General features: G+C 42.7%; 1 protein-coding gene across 1 annotated transcript in view; it reads right to left on the bottom strand.

Moving 5' to 3' along the window:
• The window catches only part of PAPPA2 (pappalysin 2), a 335,895-nt gene extending 312,230 nt beyond the window's left edge, over window positions 1-23,665 (bottom strand). Inside the window, exon 1 of the mRNA XM_004372847.2 lies at window positions 21,820-23,665. Coding sequence (XP_004372904.1) covers window positions 21,820-22,738 — 919 coding nt within the window. The 5' untranslated portion in view covers window positions 22,739-23,665. The remainder of the gene's footprint in view (window positions 1-21,819) is intronic.
• Between the last annotated feature and the right edge of the window lie 622 nt (window positions 23,666-24,287).

Here is a 24,287-nt window from a genome sequence, read left to right as displayed (position 1 = left end):
TGAGATAGGGGATAAGAATCCAAAGGGGTCTACGACCTCAGAAGAGGTGGACCACACATGTCATCCACACAAAGTTAGCACAGTTCCTGGCACAAAGTGTCAATGAATGTTGACTACTCTTAGAATGATTATTGTTACTGTTTTTTTTTTTTTGTTGTGGGGGAGTGGTGGTTGATAAAAAGGGTTTTAAATCTAAAGCATCACCACCTGCTGTACTCATCTGCAACCAGTAGTGCCTGCCTGGAGGTCAGGCTGAAAATACCCACATACCTTCTGAAAGACCAACTCGGGATCAAATCTTCTCACGTTTTACCATGCATATGAACAACCCAGGGATCTGAACAGCTGCGGATTCTGATTCAGTAGGTCTTTGCTGGTGCTCTAAGTCCTGCATTTCTAAGAAGCTTCCAGGTGCTGCTGGTCCCCTGGCCACACTTTGAGTAGCAAGACTCTAAATCAGAGCAGAACAAAATCTGTCTTTGAGGACAGGCCTTTGTCGGCAGTGAGTAAGGGACAGAGACTCATCTAGTGGCTTAAATAAAATTAATAGCAGCAGGCAAGTCTCCTCCACTCCCATCTTTACCTCACTTACTACAGACAGACAGACAGACACACATACACACATACACGTAGATGCAAGCACACACATACCATAGACATGTTTAGCTAGGGACCACATTTGTCACACTTTCTCTGCTCTCTTATCACCCATACAATAATGTTATTGTTAAGTGCTCACATCACCTGCACAATAATCTTGTTGTTGTTCTTGTTAGGTGCTAATGAGTCAATTTTGACTCATAGCGACCCCATATGTCAGAGTAGAACTGCCACTATAGGGTTTTCTAGGCTGTAATCTTTATGGGAACAGATCATCAGGTCTTTCTCTTATGTAGTTTCTGGGTGGGTGTGAACTGCAGTTGAGTGCTTAACCATTGCACCATCAGGGCTTCTACAATAATATTAGGTGGTAGCTATAGAAAAAAGAGGCATAGGGGATGTAAAGATATGAATGAAGAAAGTCAAAAAAGAAGAAATAAAAATTTAAATATCCAGCCTCAACAAAATGCAAATTAATACAAGATGAAAAGTTTTGTCTATCGGCCTGGCAAAGATGATGAACAATAATAGTATCTAGACATGGTGACATCGTGGAGAAATAGTCACACTCATGCACTGCTGGAAGAGTGGAAATTGGTAAACCATTCTGTGGAACCATTTGGCAATGATTTCCCAATAATGTTCACATTCTCTAACCCTATAATTTCACTTCTAGGAATCATCATAGGAAAACAATCTAAGACGTATGTTCTCAAGGATGAATAAGGAAGTTCAAAACAGCATTATTTATAACAGCAAAACATTAGAGGAAACCTAAATGTCCAACAGTATAGTCCATCCATACAGTGAAATCCTATCCTGCCATTAAAAATCACATTTTATGAGTAGTGTCTGCGGTCTTAAAAGCTTGTGAACGACCATCTAAGATACATCTATTTGTCTCATCCCATCCAGAGTGAAGGAGAATGAAGAAAACCAAAGACACAAAGAAAATATTAGTCCAAAGGACTCATGGACCACATGAACCACAGCTCCACTAGCCTGAGCGCAGAAGAACTAGATGGTGCCCAGCTACCACATGCTTTGACCAGGATTACAATAGAGGGGCCTGAACAGGGCAGGAGAAAAATGTAGAACGAAATTCAAATTCACAAAAAAAGACCAGACTTACTGGTCTAACAGAGACTGGAGGAACCCCCGAGACTATGGACCCTGGACACCATGCTAACTCAGAACTGAAGCCACTCCCAAGTCCAACTTTCAGCCAAAGATTAGACAGCCCTATAAAACAAACAATAACACATGTGAGGAACATGTGTCTTAGTTTAATCAAGCAAACAAGACCAAACGGGCAACACCTGCCCAAAAGCAAAGACGAGAAGGCAAGAAGGGACAGGAAAACTGGACTAATGGACATGGGGAACCTGGGGTATAAAGGGAAAGGGGGAGAGTGCTGACACATTGTGGGGATTGCAACCAACGTCACAAAACAATATGGGTATAAATTTTTGAATGAGAAACTAACTTGCACTGTAAACTTTCACCTAAAGCACAATAAAATTAAATATATATATATGTATATATATATATATATCAAGGTTCAGAGCAAAAAAAAATCACATTTTATAAGAATGTCCAGGGACATAGGAAATGTTCACAGCTTATTTATTAGAAAACAAAGTTCTAAAACAATATGTAATATCTGGATCAAATCGTATAAAATATTTTTATTTTCATAAGTGTAGATTTATAGGAAAAAGTTTTTTTTTTATTTCTGCATTTACCAAATTTTCTATAATAAACAACCTCTCTGAGTCTCAGTTTCCTTAGCTGTAAAATGGAACTTATGATAGTATCGACTTCGTAAAATTGTTTTAAGGATTAAATAAATTAATAAAAGGAAAGCCTGACTATAGTAAATACTCAAATATGTAAGATGTTATTAATTATGGATATATTTTTTGTCTTGTTTGTTGTTGTGTCTCTGGTGCCTAGAATAGAGCCTAGCACACATTGTTGTTGTTAGGAGCCAGTGAATCAGTTAAAACTCATAGCGACCCTATCTATGTACGACAGAACGAAACACTGCCCAGTCCTGCACCATCCTCAAAATTGTTGTTATGTTTGAGCCCATTGTTGCAGCCACTGTGTCAGTCCATCTCATCGAGGGTATTCCTCTTTTTTGCTGATCCTCTACCTTACCAAGCATGATGCCTTCTCCAGAGACTGATCCCTCTTGATAACATGGCCAAAGTACATGCGATGAGGTCTCGCCATCCTCACTTCCAAGGAGCACTCTGATTGTACTTCTCCCAAGACAGACTTGTTCATTCTTCTGGCAGACCATGATATATTTAATATTCTTTGCCAACATTATAATCAGCACATATTAGATAACAATATTTGTTGAATAAACTAATTAATTAATGGATATTAATTAATGAATTATATACTGCATGTAGGGTAGTGGTAAAAATGAAACCCAGCTATATTGACTGAAATCAATCACAAAGGACATTGAATATGAGTTAACTAATCTTGACTTTACACTCTAGATGATAAATCAGAAACCACTGAAGGGTTATAGGTGGAGAAAGGTAAGGCATGGTAGAAGTGACCTGAGCAGATTTGTTTGTTAGAAAATTCTAACGGTGATGTTAGAAAATTGGAATAATAATGATAAGGACAAAAATAACTGACAGGAAAATAGTAAATTGACCATTTCTATTTCTATATGGCCTTTGTGCCTGGAGATTATTTAAAGGAATTTTGTACTACTTGGAAAATTCTAGAAAGCAAAGGGCTTGGGTCAGCATGAAGCATGCTCAGGACCTGGTCCAGCACTGCTATTGACTTGAAATAAACCTCTCCCCTGGGGGGATGAAGCAGCAGGAGCCTCCTCCCTAAGGATTCTCTCCTTGGCCATCCCAGCAAAAAGCAACATAATTTTCTTCATACCAATGGTCCATATCATTCATTAGGCATTCATCATCTATTGCCTCGGGTGGTTATCCATTTTCTGGCTGAGAAAGGAACCCAAAGAGACCAGAAAGAGCTGCTCCAATAGCCAACCCAGAGTTCTAGTGTACCAACACCTTCAGGGCCTCCTGAGGATCTCCCAGGAGAACCTGTCCCATCCTCAGCTTCCCCAGACTTCCAAGGCCTTGATCCAGACCCACAAATGACCAAGAGGAGTCAGCCCAGCAGTCAACTGAGAACCGAAAAGGTGGTTAATCCTGTTCTAGTTAAAACAGCAGACTGTGGAGCTAAATCCACTAGATCCACCACTTAATAGCTCTACAACCTTAAGCAAAATTAAGCAGTTCTCTGTATCTCAATTTCCCCATCCCTAAAATAGAGATAATGATAGTACCTAATTTATAGAGTCTGGGGGAAGATTAAGTTAACTCATGCATGTAAAACAATTAAAACAGTGCTTAGCACATAATGAACACTTAGTATTATTATTCATTATACGTCTTATCTGTCAGTGGAGGCTTGCCTGTTGCTCTGATGCTGAACAGGTTTCAGCAGAGCTTCTAGACTGAGACAGACAAGGAAGAAAGCCCTGGTGATCTATTTCCAAAAAATCAGCCAACGAAGACCCTATGGATCACAATGGTCCAATCCCGATGTGCATGGAGTCACCATGAATCAGCTGCCAACTCAACAGCAGCTAACAACAACAATATTATCACTATCATTTTAACATGTATAGACTTATCTCTTCAACTGTATTATAAGCTCCTTGAGAGCTGGCAATCCTGTCTTATGCTTCTCCACATTCCCATTGTATCAAGGCCAGCATCTTGCCTATGGTTGGAATAAATAATTTACTAATGGATAGAATCCACAAGGGGTAGTTAGCAGTGCTCCCAAGAGCCTCCTCCCAATTGACAACATGTCACATGCCACTCTAGTAACTTCCTTTTCTCTAACAAAGAAAAACAGGTTCACCTAATAAAAAGCAAAAGTTCCAAAACTTCTGCACCACTCACTCCCCCACAGGTGGAGAGATTTACTGACATGATCATTAAGGTTGTGTGTCAACTTGGCTGGGCCATGATTCTCAGTGGTTTGGCAGTTATGATGTAATTTGGCAGTCGTATGATGATGTGATCACTTCCATGATGAGATTTGATATAATGTGATCACTTCCATGATGAGATTTGATATAATGTGATCACCTCCATGATGGGATCTGCTGTGAGTAGCCAATCAGTTGAAAGGGAGTTTCCTTGGGGGTGTGGCCTGCATGGAATATAAGTGGACTTTCCGGCAAGGCTCATGGGCTTTTACTCACACTGGATCCTGCAGCTGGCTCCTGTTCATCTGACCTCTGGTTCTTGGGACTTGAGCTAGCAGCTTACTTGCCATCTTGCCTGCCAATCTTGGGATTCATAGGTATTCGCAGCCTGTGAGCCAGAGCTCTGCTGTCTGACTTGCTCATCTTGGGTAGGCCAGCCCCTGTGACTACGTGAAATCAAAAGCCTCCAGCCTGATCTACGTTCCAGCCTCTACAACCACAAAAGATATTTCCTTATATAAATCTCTCTCTATGTATATTTATAGCTTTATTGGTTTTGCTTCTCTAGAGAAACAAGCCTAAGACACTGACCTAGTACAGCTCTGTCCACAGCGCCCCCTATAAGAGTCATGCTAGCCCTTTGCCTGCTGCCACATTGCCCATTAGGCATCCCCAAGAATCAAGAGCAGTCCTCATCTTCTGTTACCTCCCACTCACACTGGGCAATTTCCTCTAAAGCCATGCTTTGTGCTGAATTTATCCATTATCTCAGTATATTTGAGCAACTTTATTTTTCTCCACATAGAGAAATAAATAAATAACCAAAGTTTAATATGTACTGAGAGGACATTGGTGGCTCAGTGGTAGAATTCTCAACTTCCATGTGGGAGACTGGGTTCATTCCCAGCCAATGTATATCATATACAGCCACCACCTGTCTGTCAGAGGAAGCTTGCATGTTGCTACGACACTGAACAGGTTTCAGCAGAGATTCCAGCTTAAGATGGACTAGGAAGAAAGGTCTGGCAATCTATTTCTGAAAAGCAACCAATCAAAACCCTATCAGTCTGATCTACAGCTGATCATGAGGGTAGTGCTTTCCGTTGTGCTTGGAGTCACCATGAGTCAGGCTGGCTCAATGGCAACTAACAGCAATACCTATTAAAATGTTCCTTATGTCTAGTCTTTACCACGCCCCCCACCCCAAAAAGGGGCAGTCTCCTGGGTAATTTTTTAAATGTCATTTCAAACATTTTTCATAATCTAGGAGAACAAGCAGTATGAAATTTCCTGAGCATCAATATACTCTGCAGGTCCTGTGACAGTGGAATTACAGAAACGGCGTATCAACGCCCAGTGGCTGAAGAGCTGTGGTTTGCATGATGAGCACAATGATGCGAGAAGTTGTGGTGGGGTTGGGTTGCTGTTCCTCAGCAGAGGTGGAAAGCTGCCTGCAGGTTTTTCTTTCTATCGATCTGAACCACTTTTCTCCATTCACTTCTGACAATGGAAATTGGGATGCTTTCGTTTGCCCTCTGAGTTTTCCTGGATGTTCTTGTTTTAAAAAATTCAAACGGTGGAATTGTTTTAAGGCAGGTAGTGAGCATGAGGAGGAAAGGATGGTGTTATTTTTTGGATATAAACTTGGCACTGAGATATGTTTTCTGGAAGATTCTGGGGTCATAGGGTGAATGATGTGAGCAGAAATGGATTTGATGAGCCCCCAGAGAAACCTATTTCCATGGACTTGAAGGCAACAGCATGGAATTTATGTATTTGTTTTTGACACAGGGAACTGAAGCTAAGGGATGTTCAGGGTATACGGGCTCCAAATCCAAGTGAAGGTGTTGCCTTCTCCTCTGTTTATTTGGCCTCATCAAGGCATGGCCTAGGACGGGAAAGAGAAGGAGCCAAACTTCTTGGCCTACATTCTGAATCAATCAGATGACCAGCCCCAGAGGAAGAACAGAGAAATGCATAAAGGAGGAAGTGAGAGGTGAGGAAGGACCAAGTGTTGCTGGTGATAGGCGGATGGCTGAATTTACTTGGGCTGTCAAAGGTGATCTCTACCTGCCAGCCCTGCCTCTGTCACGCCTGAAGGTTTCCAACCTGACACCCTTTGCTTCATCAAAGAACTATACCCCCTGTCATCATCTTGAGGACTGGAGAAAACACACAGCTACCAGAGGATGAAGGCGTGAGCAGCTGATGGTGCCACCTGGTTCATTCAAAACCTCATCCCACTGCATTGCTCCTTTAGACTGTGGAAAGGACCAAAAATAGAGTCTTTTATAGTAACTGAAAGTCAAGAAATGAGGAAAGGAAGGGGAACAACGAGTGTCAGACACTGAATGTCTGACAAGTAGGACGACCACATGGCCATGCTCAGAGGAAACGCCCTCTTATGCTATGACCTGGAAGTGATTCTTCTTACCCTACACTCGCCCCAGACAACCAGATGACTCCAAAGTACTGGATCTAACCCTTGTTAGACCCTGAACAGAGCTGGCCACAGGGAGACGGTAACACCAAGTACCCAGTGGGGGCCAGACTCAGAGAAATCCAGGAAATCTGGAATCCAGGAGAAAGTTTGTCATTATCAAGAGAGTTGCATGGGCTTTATCTTTTCCCTCCTCCCTTCTGTTATTCTCCTTTTCTTTCTAAAGGTGTTGTTGCATCAGAATCCAATGCACTATGACTTCTGAAGGTCTGAGTGTTCCTTGAATGCACATCATTTAGGGGTCATCCAGGTGGAAAGTCATGGAAAGTGGGGCAGTTCAGGCCAAAGGTGCCTCCATGCAGATCCAGGTCCAGGCAAGAAAGAGTTCCTCTTAGGATACCCTTGAGAAGCTATTGGAGGAACTTGGTGAGAGCAACCATCTCAAGCAGGAAGGGTGTCAGCATCAGAGGCCCAGGTATCTCTCCTCATTGTGCAAGACAATGGCACCTTTCTCTAAGAAGATCACAGAGATTCTATCAGATATATGTAGTGGCAAATCCTGCTTATCAGTGATGTTACAGAAAGCCATTTAATTTTAGGGGGCCAGAAATATAAAACTGAACCTCATATGTTGCTGGAGATTGTAAAATGGTGCAGCCACTTCAGAAAACAGTTTGGAAGTTCCTCAAAATGTTAAACATAGCAGTACCATATGGCCCAGCAATTCCATTTGTATGTATCTACCCAAGAGAAGTGAAAACATATGTCGTCCATGTAAAAACTTGTGCACAAATATTCATAGTAGCATTATTCATAAGAGACAAAAAATGGAAATAACCCAAATGTCCATAAACTCATGAATGGATAAGTAAAATGTGGTATGTTCACAGACTATTATTTGGCAAAAAGGTATAGAGTGCCAACACGCGCTACAACATGGATGAACCTCAAGTGAAAGAAGCTAGACACAAAAGGCCACATACTCTATAATCCTGCTTATATGAAATGTCCAGAATAGGCAATTCTATAGATAGGAAGAGAGTTAGTGTTTTCTTAAGGCTGTGGTGGGTGGATGGAAAAGCAGGAGAAATGGTAAGTGACTAATAATGGTTACAGGGTTTCTTCTGAGAATGATGAAAATGTTTTAAAATTAGATGGTTACACAACTCTGTAAATATAGCAAAAACTATTAGTTATGGTTTTTAAACAGGTGAACTTCATGGTTTTAAATTATATTTCAATAAAGCTATTTTTTAAAAAGGAGAGAAATAAATATAAATCACCTGGAATACTCATACCAAGAAGTTAGCATGACTTGTTTCCTGCAGGAAATCTCTGGGAAGTTGTGTTTTTACTTAAACAACATTACATATTTTTAGGGAATAAAGTGTCTGTATTGGGACTATTATGAATAGTGCAGAACTGGCAAGCAAAGTAAAAGAGGACTGTCTAAAAAGCATGGCATGCAGGAAGAACCCTCTATACCAGGGGTCAGAAAACTATGGCCTGTGGGCCAAATCTGGCCCACAACTTATTTTTGTATATAAGGTTTTATTGGGACACAGACATGTCAATTTGTTTATGTATTGTCTGTGGTTGTTTTCACACTATAACAACAGAGTTGAATGATTGCAATAGAGATTTTATGGCCCATAAAGCCTAAACTATTTGCTATTTGTTTCTTTACAGAAAAAGTTTGAGGACCGCTGCTCTAGACTTACGAGTCTAGAGCCTTGCTACTCAAATCATAGTCCACATACTAACAACATCTATATCACCTAGGAGCCTATTTAAAACAAACAAACAAACAAACAAACAATTGCTGTAGAGTCAATTCTGACTCACAGAGACCCCATGTGTGTCAACTGTGTGCTCTGTAGGGTTTTTAATGACTGATTTTTTAAAAGTAGATCATCAGGCCTTTCTTCTGATATAACTCTGGGTAGACTTGAACCTCCATCCTTTCAGTTAGCAGCTGAGGGCACAAACCATTTGTACCACCCAGGGACTCCAGGAGCCTGTTAGAAATGCAGAATCTCAGGCTGTCCCAGACCTACTGAACCAGAATCTGCATTTGTGATAGTCTGGTCCTCCAAAAAGCAGAAGCCAAGATAGGATTATACGTACAAGAATTTTATTAGGGAAGACACCTGTGAGAGAAAACAATGAGCTTAAAAAGGCAGGGACAGTCATCAGACCATGATGCAAGTCTGACACTGAGGGAAGGAGAGAGGGAAGAAAGATAGAGTGAAAACATCCTAGACTGCTGTGCAGTCCAAGGAATGTTGTGCAAGGCCTTTGAGAGTTCTTGAGTCAAAGTCAGCCATCAGAGGAGTCCTGTGTCTCCAAGGAACTGGTCTGCCTTTATCCCTGCCACACTCTGTCAATGGCTGGGAGCAGCCCAAGGGACATGTGGCCTCAGTACAAATGCGGTCAGGGATTTCACAGCCCAGAAGCTGGAATCCTTGGTCAATGAAACCCTCAATAGTTGGAGGTCTCTGAGGCATGTTCTTATGGCATCTGCTATGAAGTATATTCCCATGACTGGGAGCAGCCCAAGGGACATGTAGTCTCATTACAAATGCAGTGATGGATTTCACAGCCCAGCAGCTGGAATCCTCGGTCAATGAAACCCTCAGTAGTTGGAGGACTGAGAGGCATGTTCTCATGGCATCCACTATGAGGTGTATTCCCATGGCAGCCACAGCATTTTAAGAGGCCCAGGTGATTTCTATGCAGATTCAAGTTTGAGAAGTAATGCTGTAGAGCAGGGGTCAGCAAACTTTTTCTGCAAAGGGCCAGACAGTAAATATTTTATGCTTTATGGGCTATACTGTCTCTGTTGCAACTACTCAATTCTGCCAGTTAGCATGGAATCAGCCACAGGCTATATATAATTGAGTGGGTGTGGCTGTGTCCCAACAAAACTTTATTTACAAAATCAGGCATCAGGCCAGATGTGGCCCATTGGCCATAGTGTGCTGACCCCTTCTGTATGGTTGTAGGGCTTAAATGTATTTTAAAAAAGTAATTAAGCCCTTTCTTCTGGTTTAAAATCAGGAAAGGTGTGTGTCAGTGTTGTATCCTTTCACCACTCTTATTCAATCTGTATGCTGAACAAATAATCCAAGAAGCTGGAATATATGAAGAAAAACGTGGCATCAGGATTGGAAGAAGACTCGTCAACAACCTGCGTGTGATATGCAGATAACACAACCTTTCTTGCAGAAAGTGAAGAGGACTTAAAGCACTTACTGATGAAGAATCAAAGACTACAGCCTTCAGTATGGATTATACCTCAACATAAAGAAAACAAAAATCCTCACAACTGGACCAACAAGCAACATCATGATAAACGGAGAAAAGATTGAAATTGTCAAGGCTTTCATTTTTACTTGGATCCACAATCAATGCCCATGGAAGCAACAATCAAGAAATCAAATGACTATACAAAGCCAACAGCCAACATCTTCCTAAATGGAGAGTCTGAAAGCATTGCCCTTGAGAACAGGAACCAGATAAGGATGCCCTTTATCATCACTCTTATTCAACATTGTGCTGGAGGTTCTAGCCAGAGCAATTAGGCTAGAAAAAGAAATAAAGGGCATCCAAATTGGTAAGGAAGAAGTAAAAGTATCTCTATTTGCAGATGATATGATCTTATACACAGAAAACCCCAAAAAATCCACAAGAAAACTGCTAGAACTAATAGAAGAGTTCAGCAAAGTATCAGGATACAAGATAAACAGATAAAACTCAGTTCGTTTCCTCTATACCAACAAAGAGAACTTTGAAGAGGAAATCACCAAATCAATACCATTTACAATAGCCCCCAAGAAGATAAAATACTTAGGAATAAATCTAACCAGAGATGTAAAAGACCTATACAAAGAAAACTGCAAGACACTACTGCAAGAAACCAAAAGAGACCTACGTAAGTGGAAAAGCATACCTTTCTCACGGATAGGAATATTCAAACATTGTGAAAATGTCAATTCTACCCAAAACGATCTACAGATACAATGAAATCCAGATCCAAATTCCAACGGCATTTTTTAATGAGATGGAGAAACAAATCACCAACTTCAAATGGAAAAGGAAGAGGCCCCAGATAAGTAAAGCATTGCTGAAGAAGAAGAACAAAGTGGGAGGCCTCACACTATCTGATTTTGGAACCTATTATACTGCCACGGTAGTCAAAACAGCCTGGTACTGCTACAACCAATACATAGACCAATGGAACAGAATTGAGAATCCAGACATAAATTCATCCACCTATGAGCAGCTGATATTTGACAAAGCTCAAAGTCCATTAATTCGGCAAAAGACAGTCTCTTTAACAAATGGTGCTGGCATAACTGGATATCCATCTGTAAAAAACGAAACAAGACCTATACCTCACACCATGTACAAAACTAACTCAAAATGGATCAAAGACTTAAATATAAAATCAAAAACTATAAAGATCATGGAAGAAAAAACAGGAACAATGCTAGGAGCCCTAATACATGGCATAAACAGAATACAAAACATTACTAACAATGCACAAACACCAGAAAAGAAAGTAGATAAGTGGGAGCTCCTAAAAATTAAACACTTATGCTCCTCAGAAGACTTCACCAAAAAAGTAAAAAGACAACCTACAGACTGGGAAAAAAATTTTTGGCTACTACAAATCCGATCAGCATCTAATCTCTAAAATCTACAAGATACTGCAAAACCTTAACAAAAAAAAAGGGCAACCCAATTAAAAAATGGGCAAAGCATATGAACAGGCACTTCACTAAAGAAGACATTCAGGCAGCTAACAGACACATGAGGAAATGCTCACAATCATTAGCTATTAGAGAAATGCAGATCAAAACTACAATGAAATACCATCTCACCCGAACAAGGCTAGCATTAATCCAAAAAACAAAGAATAATAAATGTTGGAGAAGTTATGGAGAGACCGGAACACTTATACACTGCTGGTGGGAATGTAAAATGGTACAATCACTTTGGAAATCAATTTGGCGCTTCCTTAAAAAGCTAGAAATAGAAGTACCATACAATCTAGCAATCCCGCTCCTTGGAATGTATCCTAAACAAATAAGAGCCATCACATGAATAGATATATTGTATATATATTGTAGCACTGTTCACAATAGCAAAAAGATGGAAACAACCTAGGTGCCTATCAACAGATGAATGGATAAACAAATTAAAGTATATTCACACAATGTAATACTACACAACAATAAAGAACAACGATGAATCTGTGAAACATTTCATAACATGGATGAATCTGGAAGGCATTATGCTGAGTAAAATTAGTCAGTCACAAAAGGACAAATATTGTATGAGACCACTATTATAAGAACTCAAGGAAAGGTTTAAACACAGAAGAAAACATTCTTTGATGGTTACTAGAGTGGGGAGGGAGGGAGATGGGTATTCACTAACTAGATAGTAGATAAGAATTATCTTAGGTGAAGGAAGGGACAGCACATACTACAGGGGAAGTCAGCACAACTGGACTAGACCAAAAGCTAAGAAGTTTCCTGAATACAACCAAACACTCCAAGGGACAGAGTAGTAGAGGTGGGGTCTGGGGACCATGGTTTCAGGGACATCTAGGTCAATTGGCATAACAAAGTTTATTAAGAAAATGTTCTGCTTCCCACTTTGGTGAGTGGCATCTGGGGTCTTAAAAGCTAGCAAGCGGACATCTAAGATACATCAATTGGTCCCAACCCACCTGGAGCAAAGGAGAATGAAGATCACCAAAGACATAAGGAAAGTATTAGCCCAAGAGACAGAAAGGGCCACATAAAGCAGAGACTCCAACAGCCTGAGACCAGAACTAGATGGTGCCCGGCTACCACCAATGACTGCCCTGACATAGAACACAACAGAGAGTCCCTGACAGAACAGGAGAAAAGTGGGGTGCAGAACTCAAACACTAGTAAAAAGACCAGACTTAATGTTCTGACTGAGGCTGGAGGAACCCCAGAAGACGTGGCCTCCAGACTCTCCATTAGCCCAGAACTGAAACCATTCCTGAAGCCAACTCTTCAGACAAAGATTAGACTGGACTATGGGACATAAAATCATATTCGTAAAGAGAGTGTTTCTTAGCTCAAGTAGATACCTGAGACTAAATGGGCAGCTCCTGTCCCGAGGCGAGATGAGAAGGCAGAAAGGGATAGGAGCTGGTTGAATGGACACAGGAAATCCGGGGTGGAAAGGAGAAGTGTGCTGTCACATTACCGGAGAGCAGCTAGGGTCACATAGCAATTTGTGTATACATTTTTGTATGAGAAAATGACTTGAACTATAACTTTCACTTAAAGCACAAAAAAATGTAATAATAATAATAATACATGGTAATCAAATGAAGAAAAATCATTTTTTAAAAAAAGACATCAAATGACGTATTGAATTGCAAAAATTTGCTGCAAAATGCCTCTCTATAGTGTCAAAAAGCAAAGGTGTCTGTCACTTTGAAGACTAAGGTGTACCTGACCCAAGCCATGGTATTTTCAATCACCTCATATGCATGTGAAAGCTGGACAATGAATAAGGAAGTCCAAAGAAGAATTGATGCCTTTGAATTATGGTGTTGGTGAAGAACATCGCATATGCCATGGACTGCCAGAAGAATGGACAAATCTATCTTGGAAGAAGTACAGCCAGAATGCTCCTTAGAAGCGAGGATGGCAAGACTTTATCTCACGTACTTTGGACATTTTATCAAGAGGGACCAGTCCCTGGAGAAGGACATCATGATTGGTAGAGGGTCATCGAAAAAGAGGAAGACCCTCAATGAGATGAATTGACACAGTGGCTGTAACAATGACCTCAAACATAGCAACGATTGTGAGGATGGCGTAGGACTGGGCGATGTTTCACTCTTTTGTATCTAGGGTGGCTATGAGTCGGAACCGTCCTGACAGCACCTGACAACAACAACAACAATCTTTTTCTTCATATAAAATAGGTGAGAGAGGGCTGCTCCCATTAAAGGTGGGAGGAGAGCCCTGTGCCCCATCATTTCCCCCTAGAAGCCCCTAAGACACCTCTGTAGGCAGCAAAAGCAAAACGTGAAAGCCACTGCCCTGGTTCTCTACAAAGAATCTCAGAAAGTTCCTCTCACTGTCTTTCTTATCCCAAATGGGCATCCAGCAATCTATATTTCTACTTCATCTGTTCAACAAACATAACTTAGAGTCTAACACTATGCTGGAGTCCCTGGGTGGTGCAAACAGTTAAGCATTTGACTGCTAACTGAAAGGTTGAAGGTTCAAGTCCACCCAGAGGCATTTCGAAAGAAAGCCCTGGTGATCTACTTCCAAAAACTCAGCCATTGAAAACCCTATGGAGCACAATTGTACTCTGACACATGTAGGGTCACCATGAGTCAGAGATGACTTGATGGCAACTGCTAACTGGTAATACTGTGCTAAATATTTTGGGATTACAAAAGTGAATCAGACATGGGTTTGGCTCCTGAGGAACTTAAAGTAGATAGAAATAAAACATGCATATAACTAATAAGGCAGGAATATGTACCCTAGGAAACCACACATAAAGTGCTATGAAAGCAGAAAAGTAGAGATCATTTTCACAAAGGGGAATCAGGGAAGGCTCCACAGAGGGGAGGAGGGCACAGCAAAGAAGTGTGAAACCAGGAGTCATGGTGGCAGTCTGTTTTAAGTCTAAAACCAGACATCTTACACTCTCCCTCCACATCACCTCTCTCTTTAGGGCCATATAGCCACATGATAAAAACTCTCCTATATGGCAGATGCTAGCTTACATCAGTCGGGGCATATACCTTGTTCATTAGTATATAAATGTCTCATTGTTATGGATTGATTTGTGTCCTCCAAAAACATGTGTTGAATTCTTGGCCCTTGTACCTGTGGATGTGACCCTCTTTGGAAATAGGATTTTTCTTTTGTTATGTTAATGAGGTGACAGTATGGGGGTAGATACTAAACCTAATCATTTCTGAGTTATAAAAAGACTAGAATAAACACAGACACACATATGGGGGAAAACAGATGCCCTGTGAGAACTGCCGACAAGCCAGGGAATGCCAAGGAACTAAGGAATGCTCAGGGCTACTGACAAGGAAAGAATCAACGTGGCTGAGACCATGCTTTGGACTTTCAGCCTCCAGAACTGTGAGAAAATATATTTCTGGTCTTTAAAGCCACCCACTTGTGGTATTTGTGTTCCAGCAGCACTAAGTGACTAAGACACTCATCCTTGTCTTAGTGGGCACACTCACCCAGAGATCACCCACAGACCCTTATATCCACAGTGCTTCCATGTTGAGGGTGGAGTTGCCACTACTTAGCTGCCCATCTTGATCCTGATTGCGGAGCAGAGTTATAATGTGGTAGGAACTGGGCAATTCCTCAGGGTCCTGAGAGTTCAAAACACTATAAGAGGAGGCACCTGAGGAGGAGGAGCTCTGAGAGAGATATGGACTTGGTTCCATGTCTATCATTGAGTCCTACTGGATAAAAGAGGGATAGAACACATGACCCACCTTTTAAATTCTCTTTACATCTATGTTTATACGTCTGTTTATGTGAATCTTCAGTGAAGGTTCATATTCCATATGAGGGATACTCTTCACCTTAAGTTCATAGATTCCTTATTGGGAGAAGGGGATTTTGCCAGGCATGGAGATGCACAGTCACAGCATCTTGTGACATCTCATAACTTAGATGATTGAATAGTGTCCTCTCAAAATATGTGTCAACTTGGCTAGGCTATGATTCCCAGTATTGTGTTGTGGTTCTCCATTTTGTGATCTGATGTAATTATCCTATGTGCTGTAAATCCTAACCTCTATGATGTTCATGAGGCAGGATTAGAGGCAATTATGTTAATGAGACAGAACACAATCTACTGGATTAGGTTGTATCTTGAGTCAATCTCTTTTGAGATATAAAAGAGATTATGCAAGCAAGCAGAGGAGGGACCTCCTACCACCAAAAAAGAAAAGCAAGGAGCAGAGTGCGTCCTTTGGACCCCGGGGTCCCTGCACTGAGAAACTCCTAGACCCAGGGGAAAACTGATGACACGACCTTCCCCCAGAGCCAACAGAGAGAGAAAGCCTCCCCCTAGAGCTGGCACTCTGAATTCAGACTTCTAGCCTCCTAAACTGTGAGAGAATAAATTTCGGTTTGTTAAAGCCATCCACTTGTGGTATTTCTGTTATAGCAGCACTAGATGACTAAGACAGATGTCATCTGAAACAGAAAAGCTATCAATATGCCCTAAACAAGAAGTTTTAAACCTAAGGGCAGCAGACTCTGGCCATCAGGAAATCCAGAAAGCTCCAAACGTTATACACTATGTGCATGTATACATTTTTCTTAGATGTGATCATAGATTTCATCAGATTCTCAAAAGGGTTTGTGGCCCCAAAAAACCTTTAGTACCATTGCCCAATTCATTAGAAATAGTAATGCCTAGGCTGAAAAAAAACAGATAATTAGGGGGAAAAAAGCAAAAACAAACAAAACAAAACAAAAATCCTTTCAGGCCTCTGATTCTACGATGTTCTCAATCTTCTTTAGAACATGTTGTGGAAAAAAAAAAAAAAAACTATTTACTACCATTCCTATTTTACAGATTAACAAACTAAATTCCTAAGGAATTAAAGTTAATATCCCATCTAAGGAGAAATTATAGGTTAGTGGGTTATAACCAAAGTTGAGTAGGTTAATGCACTGCTCTTAGTAATGACTGTTTCCCACTGTTAATACCTACCACGTGTCAAGTCCTGTGCTGGGTATTTTACATACATGACTTGTTTAAACATCATAACAACTCTGCAAGACATTATCTCATTTTTCAATTTGAGGAAACCAAGGCTCAGAAAAGTTCAATGAATTGCCACAGATCGCAGCACTGATAACTGTCAGAGATGGGATCTGATTCCAGGCAGGTCTGTCTGACTCCCAAGTTCATGCTCTTCTTCCCGCAGCATTATGATAAGCTCTAAAACGTTGGTCCCCAGAGGAGGAAAACTCTTCTTCAAGTCGGGGACAGTTTCTTAGACATCTTTGTATTCCCCCACAGTGCCTTGCCGTGCTTTACATGGCAAGGCCCTCAACAAATATTTGCTGAATGAAGAAACCTGGGCTCAGGCTCTAATTCTGCTATGGACTTAGTGACTCAGTCTCTTGCAACTTGGAGCTGCAGGTGGTTACTCAGCTGGGCAGCTTCAGGGAACATTTGAAATCAATTATGGGTGAGGAGGAACCTATTAAATTTTCCTTTTGTGTGTGTCGAGGTTGAAGAAGAGGAAAGGAAGTTGAGAAGGAAGGGAAAGTAATAGGATGGTTTAAGTGTTGGGCACTAGAGCTTAAAGATTTCACACCAGGATGGGACAGAATTTGCCTTATATCCACTACTCATTTCCAATGGTCCATCCAAATGGTCTCCTGACCTCAGGCTACTCCTAGGTGTCCACATATCCCTAAATTGGCAGGCCCCTGAGTAACCACTTTTATGGAGGACCCAGAAACATTGGAGCAACTGCATATGGTTGTTTCCAGGCCTCAGCTGCTTGCTTCACAGCTACAGGAATTAGGCAACTTCAGAAGGGCTAACTTGAAGGGGGCCAGCAACCATCACTCCCCTCTTCTAGCCAGAGAGTCTTAGCACCTGAAGACTCTGAGGCCTACATTGTCCTCAGACCTCAACTGAAGTATTCTGGCAATCCATTCTGTAGTCCAACTTCCTATTTTGGAAGAATTTGGGAGTTTGGGCTTGGGCCCCCCACTGTGGGGGAAGTAGGTAACTCTAGTTGATTTTATTATCTTTACTAGTTGCTACAAGTTGCTACAACCCTAAAAATGCCGCTTTAGCCTTTTCACACAGGCCATCCAAAAAAGACTTGTATGAAACTGACCCTGAGGGATGAATACCAAGAAAACTCTGGGATGGGGATGATTAAATACAGCCCAGAGGCCACGGGAGGGACAGCCCTCCAATATCAGACACATTCCCAACTACGTGGCTTCCAAAGACTCGCCTACTTCCCTGTGCATGAAGCAACACTGCCACCTAGTGCCCTATGTGAGAAGTATTCCCTACGGCACCACATCTCATGGGAGGGTTCAGGTACAAGGGCTGGTGTAATTGGATTGCTTGAACTCCCTGTTGAAAATAAAATTCTCCAAGTTTGGTAGATTGAGAACCTGGAAACTTGGTTTACATTAAGGAGGCAGAAGGTGAGGTTTGAGAGCTACTGGAAAAGAATGTGGCAGTCAAGTTTTGCTGCACCTTGGATTATCCTTAGTGGAGCAGCAGAAATACAACAGCTGTGTTTAGCTCCAAGGAAAATGCGTCTATTGTAGTCCTTCTGCATTAAGTGAAGGCCAACAATCCTAGCAACAGGTAGTAGCCAACTAAAGGGCCAGTGGGAGGGTAAGAGAGGGAAGTCTGGCTGATCTGTTTGATACAAGTGAGTAAATTAATGCAAATCAGAGACCTTTACTCCTGAAGGACTCCAACCTCATGGTTCTCAGCCATGGGGTCCACAGGTAAACTGTAAGTAGCTAAGCACTTACACTCAGACAAGGATGCCTGAGCCCTCAGGAGCACAGTTGCCAGAATCCTGAAGAATGAAGGTCTTGTTCCCAACCCCTGTCTTTCCTAGACTTTAAGTCTGCACTGAATATTTGCTGATGTGCACAAGGAGGAAGAAAGATACAGGATGGGAGGTGGAGAAGAGATAGCCCTGGGTATTCCCTGTCCTGGTGGGTTCCTATCCCTCATCTTCCTGCAGTGGACCTAAAAAGGAAATACCAGTACATCACAGGGGCCGCTTTGATTTGAGGAGAAAAAAAACCTCAGAAGTTAGACTGTCTGCAAAAGATTTCCTGCCCAGGAGTACATGTGCATGTATATATAGGTATAGTTATGGGCATTTGTATATACTTATTTGTATGTGCTGCATATATATATTCATATATATACAATAGAGTGCACAGCGGGCACAGTTGTGAAAACTTCTTAGACATATCCAAACACCTCATGGGACTGAGTTACTGGATTTGAAGGCTAAGGACCATAGTCACTGGGGACATTTAGGTCAATTGGCATAACACAGTTCATAAAAATAATGTTGCACTTCCTAGTTTGGTAAATAGCATCTGGGGCCTTAAAAAGCTTGCGAGCGGCCATCTAAGATACAACTCTTAGTTTCTTCCCATCTGAAGCAAAGGAGAATGAAAGAAACCAAAGACTTGAGGAAGCAATTAGTTCACAGGATTAATGGCCTACAGGAACCACAGCCTCCTGTAGCCTCAGACCACAAGAACTAGATGGTACTCGGCTCCCACTACCCGCTCTGACCAGGGACACAATAGAAGGTCTCAGCTAGAATGGGAGAAAAATGTAGAACAAAACTCAAATTCATAAAAAAGACCAGACTTACTAGACTGGTAGAGACTAGAGAAACCCCCGAGACTATTGCCCTAAGACACCCTTTTAAGCTATAACTGAAGATCCTCCTGGAGGTCACCTTTCAGCAAATAACAGATTGGCCTATAAAATAAACAATAACACCCATGAGGAAAGTCTTCCTTAGAAGAATCAACTGTACGAGACCAAATCGGCAACATTCACTCAAAAGCAAAGATGAGAAGGCAAGGAGGGGCAGGGAAGCTGGAGGGATGGAAACGGGGAAGCCAGGGCGGAAATGGGGAGAATGTTGACACACTGCAGGGATATCAACCAATGTCACGGAACAATTTGTGTATGAACTGTTGAATGGGAAACTAGTTTGCTGTGTAAACTTTCACCTAAAACGTAATGAAATGTCCCAAAAAAAGGTTTTCTGCCCAATTTTGTATGCTTAAGGTTAATAGAGTTCAGATGGGCACTTTGGGGAAGGATCTGAGTGTGCAAGGTGGGTGGGGTGGTTGATGGTGGTAGACAGGTGGCGAAGGGAGGGAGTGCTATACCTAGAATCAAACCATGATGCTACTTTCCTCCATGCAGAGCATGAGACGGGAGGACATGGAAAGGACAGGACAGGGGTCAGGTACCTTCAGTGTCCTGAAACTGTTTCCCCCAGGACTGGGCTTTAATAACCTAATGCAGTATAGTCTCTTGAACCCTCCCATACGTATTCCCGTTGGGGCCTTCTCTAATTCTGTACAGCCAGGGAGCTGACTTCAGGTCCTTGTGTTGCTACTGCAAGAGGAGGGGTAATCAGAGTTGCGGGGCTCGGTCTAGACTGAAAGCACACAGTTTCCCTGGCAGATGGGTACTAGGAAGTGAGATGAGGCAGTAAGAAGATGTCATCTGGGAAAAACTGTGAAGCTGCCAACTCCGATCAGATAATCATCTCATTATTTCATCCATTTGGCTCCAGAGTAAGGATTTCCTTCTACTCTTTCTCTGTCCCCCCCGCCTATCTTACAGCCCAGCCCCTTCTCTCTCCCCTCGCCTCACCCCCTCTCCCACCAAAAATAAAATAAAGCAAAACCACAAGACTCTAGAGTGCTCAGTGTCTGGGAATCCCAGCTTCCAAAGGAAAAATCACAGCCAAAGAGGGGGAGACAGAGTGTCCAGAAGGGATGTTCCAGCAACACCCCATTGAAAGAGGCTCCCTCAGTCCAGATTTCTTTCCTGTTGGTCTGAAATTTATTCACAGACATCCAGCAACCTGAAGTTTTTAATTTGAGGAGTTGTCAAGCAATTCGGGGCCCTAGAATTCTATTCCTAGCCCGCATCTGGCACACTTCTTATTGCCTTACTTTCCCCATCAATGTAATGGGACTAGCCAATATCAAAGGTTGTTGTGGATGATGCAAATTAACAAGATTAAAATGGTTCTATCATGTGCCTAGCTTTGGGTTAGGTTCAGTCATAGGGAATTCAATAATGTAATGAGATATTAAATAATGATATATCAAGTCTAATCACCCACCCCTTGCTTGAAACCAACCTCCGCAGTAAAGCTAAGGAAGACAATTACCTCTTTTCTTCACCACAAATGCCCAGATCTGGGTATAGGGGAAAACAAATATGGGTAATGTTCCCAGACAGGTGCCTCTGGTGAAAATCATAGAGTTATAAGGTTGCATTTTTAGGTCCCTTTTAAAACAGCCAAGACTAGAACCCAGGATCCTGGCTGTGAGTGCCTACCTTTTCCATAAACCCCACCTCTTGTGTTGGGCACATAATTATTGGAACAAAGTAAAGGGAACCCCAGGACCTGGACCAGGTAATACCTTTCTGCCAAGTTCCAGGTCTGCTCAGAGCAAAGGGAGGGAGCCAGTCAGAACTTGATGGCTGCGTACCTGGCAGCCTTATGCCCTCTCACTGCCTGGACCAGGCCAGGCATGACTCACTGCCCAGGTCCTTGAGCTCCCATCTATTTTCAAAGTTGCCTGGGTATCTCATACAGGACTATGAGAAATGGAGTCAGATACCTTTCCTCACTGACAAAGAACCAAAGAGATCATCTCCTTTAAAGAAGAGCCAGAGGGTTAAGCTGAAGGTCTTTTAAGTGCAAACACAACCTGCAGAGCTACAGGTGATCAATACAAGGGACAAATGCTGTTATGGTTATAGAGTCATTATAGTCAATGGGGTCTGGAGTCCTACTGTGCAGATGAATAAAGGCCCTTCCCCGCTCTCCCTGGCCAGCCCTTCCTGGTTTCCCTACTCTGTCCCCTTTCCCTTCTTGCCCCCTATGTCTAGCCCAATCAGAAATGGAGCCAGCCATACCCTGAAGACCACAGAAAGCCTAGGAATGGGTTATTACCTGCTATGATGGCTGGGTTGTTCTGTCCTCCCTCTGGTTTAACCCAGGCTTCCACTGTGAACGCCTCCCGGGGAATCTCAGCCAGCACTTCTGGACGCAGCAGCAGCCTCTCCAGCCTCCCTGAGAAGTACAAGACAGGCAATCCTCCTTGGGGGTGAAATGTATCTCCTTCCCAGTAAGGGTCACCTCCACTGTTTTGGATGCTGTCCTCCGATGCACTGTTTCTGACCCCATGCATAAGGGGAGGCTTAGGCCGACGGTGGAGATGCTGAAGAGAGATGTCAGGGTCTCCTCGCACGCCCTCTGCCTGCCTCTTCACCACTAACCGATGATGCCTAGTCTTGGCTCGGCCCTTCCTTTGGGTCTCCGGTTTGGGTTTCTTTGGGCGTGTGAAGGCGGTGGTAATGGTGGCAGCAGTGGCTGTGCTTTCCTGAGTCCCAGCCTCACCTACAGACTCCTTGGGTCCTCGATTGCCAAGATAAGTGTCATCATCTCCCAGCAGCTCTGATTGCCCAATCGGACCATCCCCTACCCACGGGACAGCTGGCTGCTCAACCTTACTCCTCACTCCTGCTGAATTTCCAGTCAGGTCTTGGAGAACATGGCTCACTGCCTTCTCCTCGCTGTCTGTCTTACTGTGTCCTGCATGGTGGGTTCCCTGCTCCCCCTCAGGGTAGGGTCTCAGGTAGTTCCCAGGCCTGCTGGGGTAAACCCCAAAGAGGTGATGCTGGGGAGCAGCTCTGGGTCTTCGAACCTTGACCCCCAGCCAACAACGTTCCCCTTCCAACAGCACCTGATTCAGGTGCCCCCTCTGGGCCAAGGATTTCTTGTGCGTCCAGTCCAGCTCAGAGTCGGCAGGACTGAATGTCCATCCAGCCAGAATCACCAGGCTTATTCTCAGGACCTTTAAGCTCATCATACCTCCCTCCAGCAGTTTTTACAGAACCAGAAGTCAACTTCTGGGTACCACACTGGAATGATGGGGAGGAGAGAAAGAGGCAGCTAACAACAGATCTACAGTCACCAGGGAAAGTGTTTTGTCCACAGACCAAACTTTCTTAAGCAGCTGCAGAGAGCACCTCTTCTCACTACCTGCCCTGGATCCTCCTCTGCTAGCGTGGCTTCCGGGCTCCTCCACTCTGTGGGCTTCTCCTCACCTCAAAGTGCTCCCTTGACCTCTCTTCTTGCTCTACTTTAATCTTTGCAGAATGATGTTGATTTCTCTTGGTTCCTATAAATTTCCTCCCAGAGAGCTCAGGTTTCTTTTTTTTTTCTTCTTCTTCTTCAATAGCCCCTCCCCTCTCTGATCCTAAAAGAGGGCCCCATGAACCTGAGCCAAATTCTCTCAAATGCACACTCACTCGCAAACACACCCCCCTAGCTACCTGGAGTCATTAAGAATAATCTTATTCTCTAATTTTCAGCTCTGTCTCCTTCTTCCTTCTCTCAGAGCTGCCTTCTCTCTGTAGCCCTTAACTCAAAATGCATTTACCTCCAAACGAATTGCTAGAAGAACTTTTATATAGAGAGACACACAAGATGATGCTTATTCTCTAAAAATGCAAAAAGAATCCAGGGGCACAAGAACCCAAGCTTGTACTTAACTTGCTCTCTCCAGTTGTCCTCCTCAGCCAGCTCCCAACCAGCTTCCAGTCTGCCTGTGCAGGTTAGAATTTTTCCCTCTGCCTGGTTCTTGGGGTTGTTGATTATTGAAGGTGTTTTATCTCCTTCCAACTTGTTGGTATGTTGCAAGTCTCCGTAAAGTTCTCCTTTGGGGTGCCAGTCTGTTGTTCTAGTAACCTTCTGAATCTGAGAGCCCTTGACTTCACGTTCTGAGAGTCTTGTAGGTCCCTGGGAAGACTGAAAAGACAGTGAGAAGAAGAGCACACACTTCAGGGGACCTGTTCTCTCCAGTCTCTCCTCCCCTTCTCTCCCTTTCTCTCGGCCTGTGATTATCTTCTTGTTTGTTTCATTTAAAGACAATGATGATGTCAAAGCTAATAAGTTCGGTGCATCACTCCACCTACTCCCTGTCCCCTCCTTCCTCCTGAAAACCTCCCCACCTCACCGAGGCACTGGGGAGACAGTCTAGTCGGGACAGACGCTACTCTTGGTTTCCCCAGTAAACATCTCGGGCTTTCTCTTTCAGCAGCCGCAGCCTACACAATCAATAGCAAACAATCAATACTGTTTTGGAGCACTCTATTCTGTGTGTAATCTGTCTCTCTCTTTCTCACACACACATACACACACACACACACACTCACAAACTGTTGTGAACAGACCTTTCTACTGCCTAATAAATCCAAACTAGCCTTTTAGGGAAGGCTTGCATCTCTTTCTTTTATCTTGTCACAAACCTCCTGTATTTTTTTTTTTTTTTCAATTATTTGGGACTTAAAAGAACAATACCCCAAATTCACTTTATATTGGTTATTGGGAAAAAGGAGAAATCAATTATCCTGCTG

This window comes from Trichechus manatus, unplaced genomic scaffold, assembly GCF_000243295.1.
Source record: "Trichechus manatus latirostris isolate Lorelei unplaced genomic scaffold, TriManLat1.0 scaffold00021, whole genome shotgun sequence".
NCBI lineage: Eukaryota > Metazoa > Chordata > Mammalia > Sirenia > Trichechidae > Trichechus > Trichechus manatus.
Note: the sequence above shows the minus strand (reverse complement) of the source record. Positions and strands in the feature narration are given on the sequence as shown.